Consider the following 13,720-nt stretch of genomic DNA (forward strand, 5'->3'; position numbering starts at 1 on the left):
AGCTTTATGATACCACAAGCTAGTTCAAAAACAGGAAATTGTGCATTCAGATCCAAAATTATGATTTTTGTATCATGCAAAACAATGAACGAAGAAAATTACACAACTACAAAAAATTGAGGTTTTGAACTGCCCATAACGTGCATTAAAATTTTAGTTCATTAACCCTTCCCAGCTCAATGTTACAATTACAAAGCACAGTGTACTGTCATGTAACTCTAAAGCTAACCAGTTCACAGAAGCAAACATTTTAAGTTAGAGGTGAACTACATGGCAGAATTCCTTGATGGCAGCCAGTACTTAGAGAACAGACTAACAGAGTCAGTATTCTCAAACTTCCCACCACCCCCAAGACCTCAAGAGTAGCATCCAACAGCACTCTAACCCATTCAGCTATCTGGACACCTCCTATCTCCTGGGTAATACAACAGCCTTTCTCATCTCTGAACACAAGGTGGGGGAAGAAGAGCTTCTATCCTTTCCCCACCAAAGAAAATGGTAAGAGTTAAAAGTAGGAATTTGTAGCCCACACGATTTGAATTCTAGTTTCTATCTTTCGGCACAAGAGGGTGAGAAAAGCTGTTAAAAACTCCCTAGAGAGTGGGAAGATCTATAAATTCCCTTTAAGCAAGCCCACCAAGGAAGCAGCAGGTTGAACCACTCTGGATTCAGGGATTTTAGTGTCAACAGCTTGATACCCAAAAGTTACACTGTAAAGAATTGTATCTTAATAAAAATAAAAAATAAAAATATGACTAACTCAATCTAGAATATACAATACAAATTAATAAATATAAACATGGGTCATAAAACTCAAAATATAAGGCACATGAACATAAGAAAACATAAGCCAAAATGTTTTTTAAATGTTTTCATTTAGTCATCAAATAAGTACATTTACTTATCCATAAGTCAAACTTGCAAATAAAATATGGAAATGGTAGAATATAAAGTGTCTGAATTTGAAGAAAATAAACAAAGGAATCCTTAAACTCAATCATGCAATCTCAAATTATATTCCTGAAAATGCCTTTATATGCACTACTTTTCTAAATTATTTAAAGATTTGTAAGAACAACCAAAATAATTTACATGTATATAATGCTAACAGTCATAGACCCTTAGTTCCGAGATGATACATAATAAGAATGCATTTCTGAGAGAAAGCAGAGACCCTTATGACCATTTTATTAGTTTTATCCTTGAAATTAACACTCTCCCTAGAGATGCATAATCTAATGCAATTAGGCATCCTTTTATCTCAAGTTATTTCCAACCCCAGTGGAAAAGTGCTTCTCTTACCAACCAACCAATATTAATTATATTATTACATAAAGCACAGTTAATTCATAAAGCATAGTGCCTGGCACAGAGTAACTGCAGATCAATAAGTGCTAGCCATTTTTATTGTTCAGCTCTATAAAACAGTCATAAATATTCAGTATATTCTGCAGTACCCCAGCCTTCCATCCTGCACCCTATGCCACTACTTCCATGTATAATGGTAAGATGACAAATATCAATCAGATTTAGATAGAATTTCATTTCTGTAATAAAATCTAAATGAAGATATCAGGGTTGAGTTATTAATTCTTCACCAGTCTTATTTATTTACAGAGAAAATATATTTTTCAAAGTGTGCCCTTGAAATAAAGTTCTCTAGACTAAAACCTAAAAGGTTAGAGTCTTCTGTGAAGCAGAAATTTTCTGATATTTATATGTAGTAATGAGTGAATGGCTGTCAAAATCTAAGAAAACACTTCTTATGAATAAATTTCTGGTCAATTATGTTTAATTCTTTATATCAATATTATTATCCTGGCTGACATGAAGGGAACTTCCAGGTCACCTACTGAAAGGAATCTGGTTTAACAAAAAGTGGCTAACCTGAAGTGTTAGACAAAAGCCAGACAAAAGCCAAACCTCATAGAACAAACATAAAAAGGACAAGTAGGGAAACTTTCAAAATTACTTCAGCTGGAAGGGGTTAAGCACAAGACACTGCTTGGTCAGAGACAGAGAGCTTTTTAAGATACATATTAATCTTGCAGGTAGGAAAGATTAAAAAGAAAAAAAAGAAAAGAAGAAAATGACAACGTATTTCTTGAGCAATATTTACCAGTCATGCTGCTGTCTCTGTTTATCCCATTATGAAGTTTACAGTGAACAAATGCTGCATCAAATAACCATGATCCAAAGAGATTCAAGATGCTGTTAACCTTTGGTCTCTGTGGGGCAGGCAGTGGCCGGGGTTCTGAACTAGTCTGATTTGGACTTGACAGAGGAGAGGTGGAGGATGTCTGGTGCTGAACTTTTGAGGCGTGAGCAGTACTAACCTATTAGAAGAACACAAGAATATAGCCACACTCATGAAAAGTTTGAGAAAACAGCAGGATTTTTTAAAAGGAGGGCAGATTAAAAAGCCCATTTTATACAGTGTAACAATGGTCATGAAAACTTACTGTGCTTGTCTTCATGGTGGCCTTATTCACAGTAACAGCCCGGTGCCTCCGGTTATGTGGTGGGGTGGTATTGACAGCAGTGCTTTGAGGCATACTCAATCTATTCACGGGTGTTGGAGGAGCACTGTCTGATCGGGGTCTAGAAATGCCTTTAAAGAAAGACAAATGGAGTTATTCTTCATAGTTCAAAATATGTGGTCAGTAAATCTTCCTCAAGCAACACCAGTGAAGGCTCACAACAGACTACAGCAGAGACTGCTAGCTGCCTCCCAATATCAATTTGTCCTTTCTTCCTGAGTTACAAAACACAAATTTTAGCTAGACATGGCTACCCAGAATAAACAACTGCCTTTTGAAGGCTCCCTTACAGCCAGATGTGGCCATGTTCTGACCATAGAGAAGTGGGCAATTATTGGGTGGGTCTTCCCCAAGAAATCTCCTTAAAAGAACCAATCAAAGGTAGATGCTCCTTCCTTCCCAATTCCTGAACAGGATAGCTGGAACTCTTTCAGCCATCATGGCCCATGAGAGTGTGTACAACGGATGAAGAGCCAGAAGATGGAAGGGCCTTGGGTCTCTGACAATGGTGGAACTGCTATAGCAGCCCTGTATACAGCTTAGTCCTGCACTTAACACGTGTGAAAGTAAACCACCTTGTTTAAACCACTAGTACTTTTGGCTAGGGGGCAGCCAAAGTTAACTGAACTAATATATTACTTCTGTAATATATTAATTGCACATAACAAAATGTTTTTGAAAATGGTAGGTATTAAATATCGCTGCCTTTTAACAGGTTAAAAAAATACTGACTTTTCATGTGAAAAACAGTTTAAAACAACGGTTCACAAAAAGTATAAACTGCTTCCTAATGATTCACATAAGAATGATACCTAATGCATTTTAATCTGTATTTTCTTGGATTACTAGTGAGAATGAACACTTTTCTCTTTTGCAAATTATTTATTCATAGTCTTTGTCCATTTATCTACCAGGTCTTATTCTTTTTCTTTGCATTATTTGATCTATTTATATAATAATAACAAAAACCCTCTAGCTATCACACTCGTTGCAAATAATTTTTCCCAGGTTATTATTTGTAATCAACTCTGTTCATCTTTTGCTTTGGGCTGTCCACAAAAGTTTCTAAAACTAGACTCTAGAGTTATCTTCAAACATCTAGCAACATACACAAAATTCACCTAAGAATGCATCCACCAGACAGCTGATTCCACGCATGGCACGAAAAAATATTTGAGGCAGATGTTTAAGGCAGGGATACTGATTCAATTCTTGCGGCATTCCGCTCACGTTTAAGAACTGTTCCTGAAATTTGGGAGTAGAGCTTATAATGGCTGGGTTACTCAAATCCACGGGATTACTATCAAAAGAGAGAGCAAGAATTAATTATACATTTAGAAATTTCTTTAGCAATAAAATGCATGCAATCTAATTTAAGAACAGGCTGTTTGTGCCTATTTCTTTGATTCAGAGAGGAGATTAATCTGTATTTAATAAGCTAGGGACTCAAACATCAACACTACTTTACAGAAGACCTGCAGTGTGCTTACATGAACCTACTTTGCCTATTCAGAGAATGAGAATCAAAATAAGACTAGTTTTTTTTAATTTTTTTAACGTATACATGGATATTTTGTAATATGTTTGGAATTAAGCAATGGAATGATAAAACTATAAATAAATCAACAAGAAACCCAAGGAGAAAATCTTACTTTAATATTAATATTTCCAAATTTTTAAAAACTATGTGAAAATTGGGATTAGTGTTTGTGTTCACGTGCACATACTAAAGCCATACATTTCAATGTATTTTTTTTTCTGTTCCATATTTTTTTAATTAATTTATGTATTTTAACATCTTTATTGGAGTATAATTGCTTTACAATGTTGTGTTAGTTTCTGCTGTACAACAAACTGAATCAGTCCCATGCCTCTAGGTGGTTACAAAACACCAAGCTGATCTCCCTGTGCTATGCAGCTGCTTCTCACTAGCTATCTATTTTACATTTGGTAGTGTATATATGTCCATGCTACTCTCTCACTTCATCCCAGCTTACCCTTCCCTCCCCACCCCCGTGTCCTCAAGTCCATTCTCTATGTCTGCATCTTTATTCCTGTCCTGCCCCTAGGTTCATCATATCCACATTTTTTAGATTCCAAATATATGTGTCAGCATATGGTATTTGTTTTCCTCTTTCTGACTTACTTCATTCACTCTGTATTACAGACTCTAGGTCCATCAACCTCACTACAAATAACTCAATTTCGTTTCTTTTATGGCTGTGTATATATGCCACATCTTCTTTATCCATTCACCTGTCGATGGACACTTAGGTTGCTTCCATGTCCTGGCTATTGTAAATAGTGCTGCAATGAACATTGTGGGACATGGCTCTCTTGGAATTATGGTTTTCTCAGGGTATATGCCCAGTAGTGGGATTGCTGGGTCATATGGTAGTTCCATTTTTAGTTTTTTAAGGAACCTCCATACTGTTCTCCATAGTGGCTGTATCAATTTACATTCCCAATAACAGTGCAAGAGGGTTCCCTTTTCTCCACACCCTCTCCAGCATTTATTGTTTCTAGATTTTTTGATGATGGCCATTCTGACCAGTGTAAAGTGATACCTCATTGTAGTTTTGACTTGCATTTCTCTAATGATTAGTGATGTTGAGCATCCTTTTATGTGTTTGTTGACAATCTGTACATCTTCTTTGGAGAAATGTCTATTTAGGTCTTCCACCCATTTTTGGATTGGGTTGTTTGTTTTTTTGATATTGAGTTGCATGAACTGCTTGTATATTTTAGAGATTAAGCCTTTGTCAGTTGCTTCGTTTGCAAATATTTTCTCCCATTCTGAGTGTTGTCTTTTCATCTTGTTTATGGTTTCCTTTGCTGTGCAAAAGCTTTTAAGTTTCATTAGGTCCCATTTGTTTATTTTCTTTTTATTTCCATTTCTCCAGGAGGTGGATCAAAAATGATCTTGCTGTGATTTATGTCATGGAGTGTTCTGCCTATGTTTTCCTCTAAGAGTTTTATAGTATCTGGCCTTACATTTAAGTCTTTAATCCATTTTGAGTTTATTTTTGTGTATGGTGTTAGGAAGTGTTCTAATTTCATTCTTTTACATGTAGCTGTCCAGTTTTCCCAGTACCACTTGTTGAAGAGGCTGTCTTTTCTCCATTGTATATTCTTGCCTCCTTTATCAAAGATGAGGTGACCATATGTGTGTGGGTTTATCTCTGGGCTTTCTATCCTGTTCCAGTCATCTATATGTCTGTTTTTTGTGCCAGTACCATACTGTCTTGATTACTGTAGCTTCATAGTAGAGTCTGAAGTCAGGGAGCCTGATTCCTCCAGCTCCGTTTTTCTTTCTCAAGATTGCTTTGGCTATTTGGGGTCTTTGTGTTTCCATACAAATTGCAAAACTTTTTGTTCTAGTTCTGTGAAAAATGCCATTGATAGTTTGATAAGTATTGCATTGAATCTGTAGATTGCTTTGGGTAGTACAGTCATTTTCACAATGTTGATTCTTCCAGTCCAAGAATATGGTATAACTCTCCACCTGTTTATATTGTCTTTAATTTCTTTCATCAGTGTCTTATAGTTTTCTACATTCAGGTCTTTTGTCTCCTTAGGTAGGTTTATTCCTAAGTATTTTATTCTTTTTGTTGCAATGGTAAATGGGAGTGTTTTCTTAACTTCTCTTTCAGATTTTTCATCATTAGTGTACAGGAATGCAAGAGATTTCTGTGCATTAATTTTGTATCCTGCTACTTTACCAAATTCACTGATTAGCTCTAGTAGTTTTCTGGTAGCATCATTAGGAATCTCTATGTATAGTATCATGTCATCTGCAAAGAGTGACAGTTTTACTTCTTTTCCGATTTGGATTCCTTTTATTTCTTTTTCTTCTCTGACTGCTGTGGCTAAAACTTCCAAAACTATGTTGAATAATAGTGGTGAGAGTGGGCAACCTTGTCTTGTTCCTGATCTTAGAGGAAATGGTTTCAGTTTTTCACCATTGAGAACGATGTTGGCTGTGGGTTTGTCATATAAGGCCTTTATCATGTTGAGGTAGGTTCCCTCTATGCCTGCTTTCTGGAGAGTTTTTATCATAAATGGGTGTTGATTTTGTCGAAAGCTTTTTCTGCATCTGTTGAGATGATCGTATGGTTTTTACCCTTCAATCTGTTAGTATGGTATATCACATTGATTGATTTGCATATACTGAAGAATCCTTGCATTCCTGGGATAAACCCCACTTGATCATGGTGTATGATCCTTTTAATGTGCTGTTGGATTCTGTTTGTTAGTATTTTGTTGAGGATGTTTGCATCTATGTTCATCAGTAATACTGGCATGTAGTTTTCTTTTTTTGTGACATCTTTGGTTTTGGCATCAGGGTGATGGTGGCCTCGTAGAATGAGTTTGGGAGCACTCCTCCCTCTGCTATATTTTGGAAGGGTTTGAGAAGGATAGGTGTTAGCTCTTCTCTAAATGTCTGATAGAATTCACCTGTGAAGCCATCTGGTCCTGGGCTTTTGTTTGTTGGAAGATTTTTAATCACAGTTTCAATTTCAGTGCTTGTGAATGGTCTGTTTATATTTTCAATTTCTTCCTGGTTCAGTCTTGGAAGGTTGTGCTTTTCTAAGAATTTGTCCATTCCTTCCAGGTTGTCCATTTTATTGGCATACAGTTGCTTGTAGTAATCTCTCATGGTCATTTGCATTTCTGCAGTGTCAGTTGTTACTTCTCCTTTTTCATTTCTAATTCTGTTGATTTGAGTTTTCTCCCTTTTTTTCTTGATGAGTCTGGCAGGTGGTTTATCAATTTTGTTTATCTTCTCAAAGAACCAGCTTTTTGTTTTATTGACCTTTGCTATTGTTTCCTTCATTTCTTTTTCATTTATTTCTGATCTGATCTTTATGATTTCTTTCCTTCTGCTAACTTTGGGGTTTATTTTGTTCTTCTTTCTCTAACTGCTTTAGGTGTAAGGTTAGGTTGTTTATTTGAGATTTGTCTTGTTTCTTGAGGTAGGACTGTATTGCTATAAACTTCCCTTTTAGAACTGCTTTTGCTGCATTCCATAGGTTTGGGTTGTCGTGTTTTCATTGTCATTTGTTTCTAGGTATTTTTTGATTTCCTCTTTGATTTCTTCAGTGATCTGTTGGTTATTTAGTAACGTATTGTTTAGCCTCCATGTGTTTGTATTTTTTAGTTTTTTTCCTGTAAATGATATCTAGTCTCATAGCGTTGTGGTCAGAAAAGATACTTGATACAATTCCAACTTTCTTAAATTTACCAAGGCTTGATTTGTGACCCAAGATATGATCTATCCTGGAGAATGTTCTATGAGCACTTGAGAAGAAAGTGTCTTCTGTTGTTTTTGGATGGAATGTCCTATAAATATCAATTAAGTCCATCTTGCCTAATGTGTCATTTCAAGCTTGTGTTTCCTTATTTATTTTCATTTTGGATGATCTGTCCATTTGTGAAAGTGGGGTGTTCAAGTCCCCTACTATGATTGTGTTACTGTCAATTTCCTCTTTTATGGCTGTTAGCATTTGCCTTATGTATTGAGGTACTCCTATGTTGGGTGCATAAATATTTACAACTGTTATATCTTCTTCTTGGATTGATCCCTTGATCATTATGTAGTGTCATTCTTTGTCTCTTGTAACAGTCTTTATTTTAAAGTCTATTTTGTCTGATATGAGAATTGCTACTCCAGTTTTCTTTTGATTTCCATTTGCATGGAACATCTTTTTCCACCCCCTCACTTTCAGTCTGTATGTGTCCCTAGGTCTGAAGTGGGTCTCTTGTAGACAGCATATATATGGGTCTTGTTTTTGTATCCATTCAGCCAGTTTATGTCTTTTGGTTGGAGTATTTAATCCACTTACATTTAAGGTAATTATCGATATGTATGTTCCTATTACCATTTTCTTTGTTGTTTTGGGTTTGTTTTTGTAGGTCTCTTCCTTCTCTTGTGTTTCCTGCCTAGAGAAGTTCCTTTAGCATTTGTTGTAGAGCTGGTTTGGTGGTGCTGAATTCTCTTAACTTTTGCTTGTCTATAAAAGTTTTAGGGGCTTCCCTGGTGGCGCAGTGGTTGAGAATCTGCCTGCTAATGCAGGGGACACGGGTTCAAGCCATGGTCTGGGAAGATCCCATATGCCGCGGAGCAACTAGACCCGTGAGCCACAATTACTGAGCCTGCGTGTCTGGAGCCTGTGCTCTGCAACAAGAGAGGCCGTGATAATGAGAGGCCCGCGCACCGCGATGAAGAGTGGCCCCCACTTGCCGCAACTAGAGAAAGCCCTCACACAGAAACGAAGACCTAACATAGCAATCAATCAATGAATGAATCAATAAATAAATCTTAAAAAAAAAAAGTTTTAATTTCTCTGTCGAATCTGAATGAGATCCTTGCTGGGTAATCTTGGTTGTAGGTTTTTCTCTTTCATCACTTTAAATATGTCCTGCCACTCCCTTCTGGCTTGCAGAGTTTCTGCTGAAAGATCAGTTGTTAAATCTTATGGGGATTCCCTTGTATGTTATTTGTTGCTTTTCCCTTGCTGCTTTTAATATTTTTTCTTTGTATTTAATTTTTGATAGTTTGATTAATATGTGTCTTGGCATGTTTCTCCTTGGATTTATCCTGTATGGGACTCTGCACTTCTGGACTTGACTGACTCTTTCCTTTCCCATATTAGGGAAGTTTTCAACTATTATCTCTTCAAAGATTTTCTCAGACCCTTTCTTTTTCTCTTCTTCTTCTGGGACCCATATAATTCAAATGTTGGTGTGTTTAATGTTGTCCCAGAGGTCTCTGAGACTGTCTTCAATTCTTTTCATTCTTTTTTCCTTATTCTGCTCTGCAGTAGTTATTTCCACTATTTTATCTTCTAGGTCACTTATCCGTTCTTCTGCCTCAGTTATTCTGCTATTGATTCCTTCTAGAGAATTTTTAATTTCATTTATTGTGTTATTCATCATTGTTTATTTGCTCTTCAGTTCTTCTAGGTCCTTGTTAAACATTTCTTGTATTTTCTCCATTCTATTTTCAAGATTTTGTATCCTCTTTACTATCATTACTCTGAATTCTTTTTCAGGTAGACTGTCTATTTCCTCTTCATTTGTTTGGTCTGGTGGGTTTTTACCTTGCTCCTTCACCTGGTGCATATTTCTCTGTCTTCTCATTTTGTTTAACTCACTGTGTTTGGGGTCTCCTTTTCGCAGGCTGCAGGTTCGTAGTTCCCATTGTTTTTGGTGTCTGCCCCCAGTGGGTGAGGTTGGTTCAGTGGCTTGTGTAGGATTCCTAGTGGAGGGAACTGGTGCCTGTGTTCTGGTGGGTGGGGCTGGATCTTGTCTTTCTGGTGGGCAGGGCTGCGTCCGGTGGTGGGTGTGTTTTGGGGTGTCTGTGAACTTAGTATGATTTTAGGCAGCCTCTCTGCTAATGCATGGGGTTGTGTTCCTGTCTTGCTAGTTGTTTGGTATGGCGTCCAGCCAAGCTGGAGCTTGCTGGCCATTGGGTGGAGCTGGGTCTTAGCACTGAGACGGAGATCTCTGGGAGAGCTCTTGCCGACTGATATTACATGGGACCGGGAGGTCTCTGGTGGTCCAATGTCCTGGACTTGGTTTTCCCACCTTGGAGGCTCAGGCCTGACACCAGGCCGGAGCACCACGACCCTGTCAGCCACACGGATGTCTGAAGTAAGGTCCTGGAGCAACACCCCAGCATGTTTGGCAGAGGTAGGATAGGGCAGCAGACCCATTTCAATGTATTTAAAACAATGGGCTTGAGGTATATTTTATATATAAATAATTTTAAACATTTCCATTAAAAAATAGATTTAGGCTTCCACTCAAAATAGTCTGCTTAACTGTCCATTAAACAGCCTTTCCAACCCAAAGTAATATTGTTAGTCAACCTACAGCCAGCACCTGGAAAGAACTTCCACTAGCTTCAAGATGAAAAGAGCTAGGCTGAGAAACATAAATCAGTGGTTTATAGATGCCCTGAGCCTTTGAAACCTTTCTCCATCTACTCAGACTCTGAATTTCACGTAACTGCAAATGGGGACAGGGGCGTGTGTGTGCACGTATGGAAAAGGGGCTTCTAGTGTTAGTACACTGTATCCAAAGAACTGTGGTCCACTATGTGGCACTGAGAAGATAAGAAGTCTCTGGAAGCAGTACCTACTGGGGATTATAGTTCTATGTTCAAAAATTAGAAAAATAAGCAATAAGCTTGGAATGGACTACACCTCAGTCCAGCAGAGCTCTGCTAAATTCGTATCTGTTTGATACTGAAAACTGGGGAGGAAGAAACAGGGGTTCAGGGGGAGCCTGCCAGAGGAGGATAGCAGTGCATATGCCCAAGAGGAGCAAAAATGCCAAGAGACAGACAATAGAGCAGCCTGTCCCAAGGCTGCCTTGATCCCTCCCTATCATGATTGAATGTTCACTGCTTCTTGGAGCCCAGTGAGACCTCTCTATCATCACACAATAACCCCTCTTTTTCACCTACATTTGTTTAAGTAAGTTCCTATTCTGTATATCAAAAAAAACTCTGACTAAAATACTAAAATCTTTCAGCTCAAGAAGAAAGATAGAGCCTGAAGAGATCAATTAATAGTGAAGGAATAGGAAAAGATTATCCAAGAACTACAAACTCTTAAGAAATATATAACTTTCATGCAACAGAGCATACAAAAAGATAGGTAGTTTCCTATTTAAGTTACCAAAATATAAATTAGTCAAAAAATAGAAACGGAGATAATCTGGGAAAACATTAAAATAGCATTCCATAACCAAGCAGAAGTTTTCTCTAAAGAGTGAAGGATGATTCAATAGAACAGCATTCCATAACCAAGCAGAATTTTTCTCTAAACAATGAAGGATGATTCAGTACTGGGGGAAAATTAACATACTATCAATAGGTAAAAGAAGAAAAAACATTTAATTGTTTAAATGGATGCCAAAATATGATTTGAAAATAATTCAGTACTATTTCTGATTTTACTTATATTTTTAAATTTAAATTTTTTTAATTGCTTAGGAAATCAGGAACGTAAAAAAGAATAACTATCTAATATCAACAACCAATATCCCACTCAAAGTTTCACGCAATAGAGGCATTCCAATGAAAATCAGAATGAAAGAAGGATGCCAAAACAGTATCATTTTAACTCAACAATGTACTAGAAATTCTGCCTAATGTAGTAAAACACATACAAAAATAATTATAACAATGGCAACTTTTCAAGCATTAGACGTACTGTTTTACATACTTTATCTTCAATACTTATAACAAGATGGATACTATTATTATCCCCATTGTATAGATTAAAGAGACTGAGACTCAGAGAGACTAAACTGCTTGCTAAAAGTAGCAGAACATGAACTCATATACAGATCTTACTGCAATCAAAGCACTTATAATTAATTACCACAGATTCGAGTATGAATTACTAGAAAGGAGACATTTATTTGCTGATATGTGTTCATTATATCTAGAAATTTAAAAAGAATTAGTGAAATACTCACAGCATTTTAAAATCCCAAACATATAAAAAATATACAAAAATAAAATAAGTAAAACACTTTCTTCACAGCAGCAATAGCCACTTACAAGATTTAACAGTAGAAAAAAAGTTAGCCTTTCACAACATCAGCAATAAATACATAGGAATAATGGTAAAAAGAAAAAAAATTATGCAGATCTCTGTGAAGAAAACTACAAAACACTTCTGCAAGATATTTAAGATTCTAGGGGCTTCCCTGGTGGTGCAGTGGTTAAGAATCCGCCTGCCAATGTAGGGGACATGGGTTCGATCCCTGGCCCGGGAAGATCCCACATGCTGCAGAGCAACTAAGCCCATGTGCCACAACTACTGAGCCTGCGCTCTAGAGCCTGTGCTCTGTAACAAGAGAAGCCATGACAATGAGAAGCCTGCACACTGCAATGAAGAGTAGCCCCCGCTTGCCTCAATTAGAGAAAGCCCGTGCACAGCAACAAAGACCCAACACAACCTAAATAAATAAATTAATTAATTAAATAAATAAGATTCTAAAAAAGAAAAATACCTACTCTTAGAAAAGCAAACACAATATATTAAGATGTCAGCTGTTCCTAAATATAAATACAAGCTTAATGCAATTCTCATCTTTGGCAGAGTCTGGTTAGATGTTCACTAGCTTCTCTTTTCCTCCTATGTTCTCTTGCAATTAAGTGTGGCATATGTCTGAGTTCCAGCCAATGGAATATGGGTAGCAGTGATTTACATCACACTTCAGGAGCTGGTCCATGAAAACCTTCCACACAATTTTCCTGCTCTCTCTCTTTTCCATCTTCTAGCCAGATACAGAGGCACCTGCCTACAAAGTTAAGGCCCTAATAAAGCCACATGTTGAAGATGGCAGAGACTCTGCCAGCCTGGGTCCCTGAACAACTACCTAAGCAGAGCTGCTCCTTACCCAAGACTTTATGAAACATACTGTACTAAGCCACTAAGATTTTCAGGTTCATCTGCTAAAGGAGGACATGTTCCTTACCCTAATTAACACACACTCCAAACCCCAAAAGGTTTTGTGAGGTTCTTCTGTTCACTTGTGTTTTGTAACATGTCAAACGGATTCTAAAATTCATCTAAAATGTTAAACAGGCAAGAAGAGATTTTTAAAAATATTCCAAGAAATGTTTTAGGGAAAAAGATATTAGTCCCACCAAATATCAATAACTATTATAAGGTTAAAATAATTAAAAGTGTTAATCTCCTATAAGAATGAATTAAAAGATCAATGGAATAATATGTGACCCAAAGACAAAACCCATATATATAAAGGAACTTAATGGCACAAAGGAAACAAAGTCAGAAGAAATCATAGGTGAATATCTATCTGATCAAAGAACACAAAGACTTTCTAATCTTAAAGGAAACAGAAAATAATCACAGAAAAAGACATATTTAAAAAATAAACTAAAATCACTGAAAGATGAAAAACACACAATACCAACTGAAAAAAAATGATAGAAAGTGGTTAAGATCCCTAACTTATAAACAGGTCATACAGAGTAATTTAGAATCACTAATACACAAATAGAAAAATGAGGCTCGTCAAACCAGAAAGAAAAGATATGCAAGGAAAAAGTTTACAAATCAAGACAGTATACAACAGAACCAAAGTTCCACAGAGCACAAGGATGGGGCTAGTAGAGAGAAAGGTAGGAAGCA

At 36.9% G+C, this 13,720-nt stretch overlaps 1 protein-coding gene across 7 annotated transcripts in view; it reads right to left on the reverse strand.

Annotated features, from left to right (window-relative positions):
* The window catches only part of RALGAPB (Ral GTPase activating protein non-catalytic subunit beta), a 105,605-nt gene that overhangs the window by 56,852 nt on the left and 35,033 nt on the right, over nt 1-13,720 (reverse strand). For all 7 annotated transcript variants that reach the window (XM_082430068.1, XM_082430064.1, XM_082430066.1 and 4 more), the window contains 3 exons: nt 3,662-3,840; nt 2,463-2,611; nt 2,120-2,336 (listed from right to left, as the gene is read on the reverse strand). In XM_082430068.1, the coding sequence (XP_082286194.1) occupies nt 2,120-2,336; nt 2,463-2,611; nt 3,662-3,840 (545 nt within the window). The remainder of the gene's footprint in view (nt 1-2,119; nt 2,337-2,462; nt 2,612-3,661; nt 3,841-13,720) is intronic.

This window comes from Balaenoptera physalus, assembly GCF_965194825.1.
Source record: "Balaenoptera physalus genome assembly, chromosome: 16".
In the NCBI taxonomy this organism is placed as follows: domain Eukaryota; kingdom Metazoa; phylum Chordata; class Mammalia; order Artiodactyla; family Balaenopteridae; genus Balaenoptera; species Balaenoptera physalus.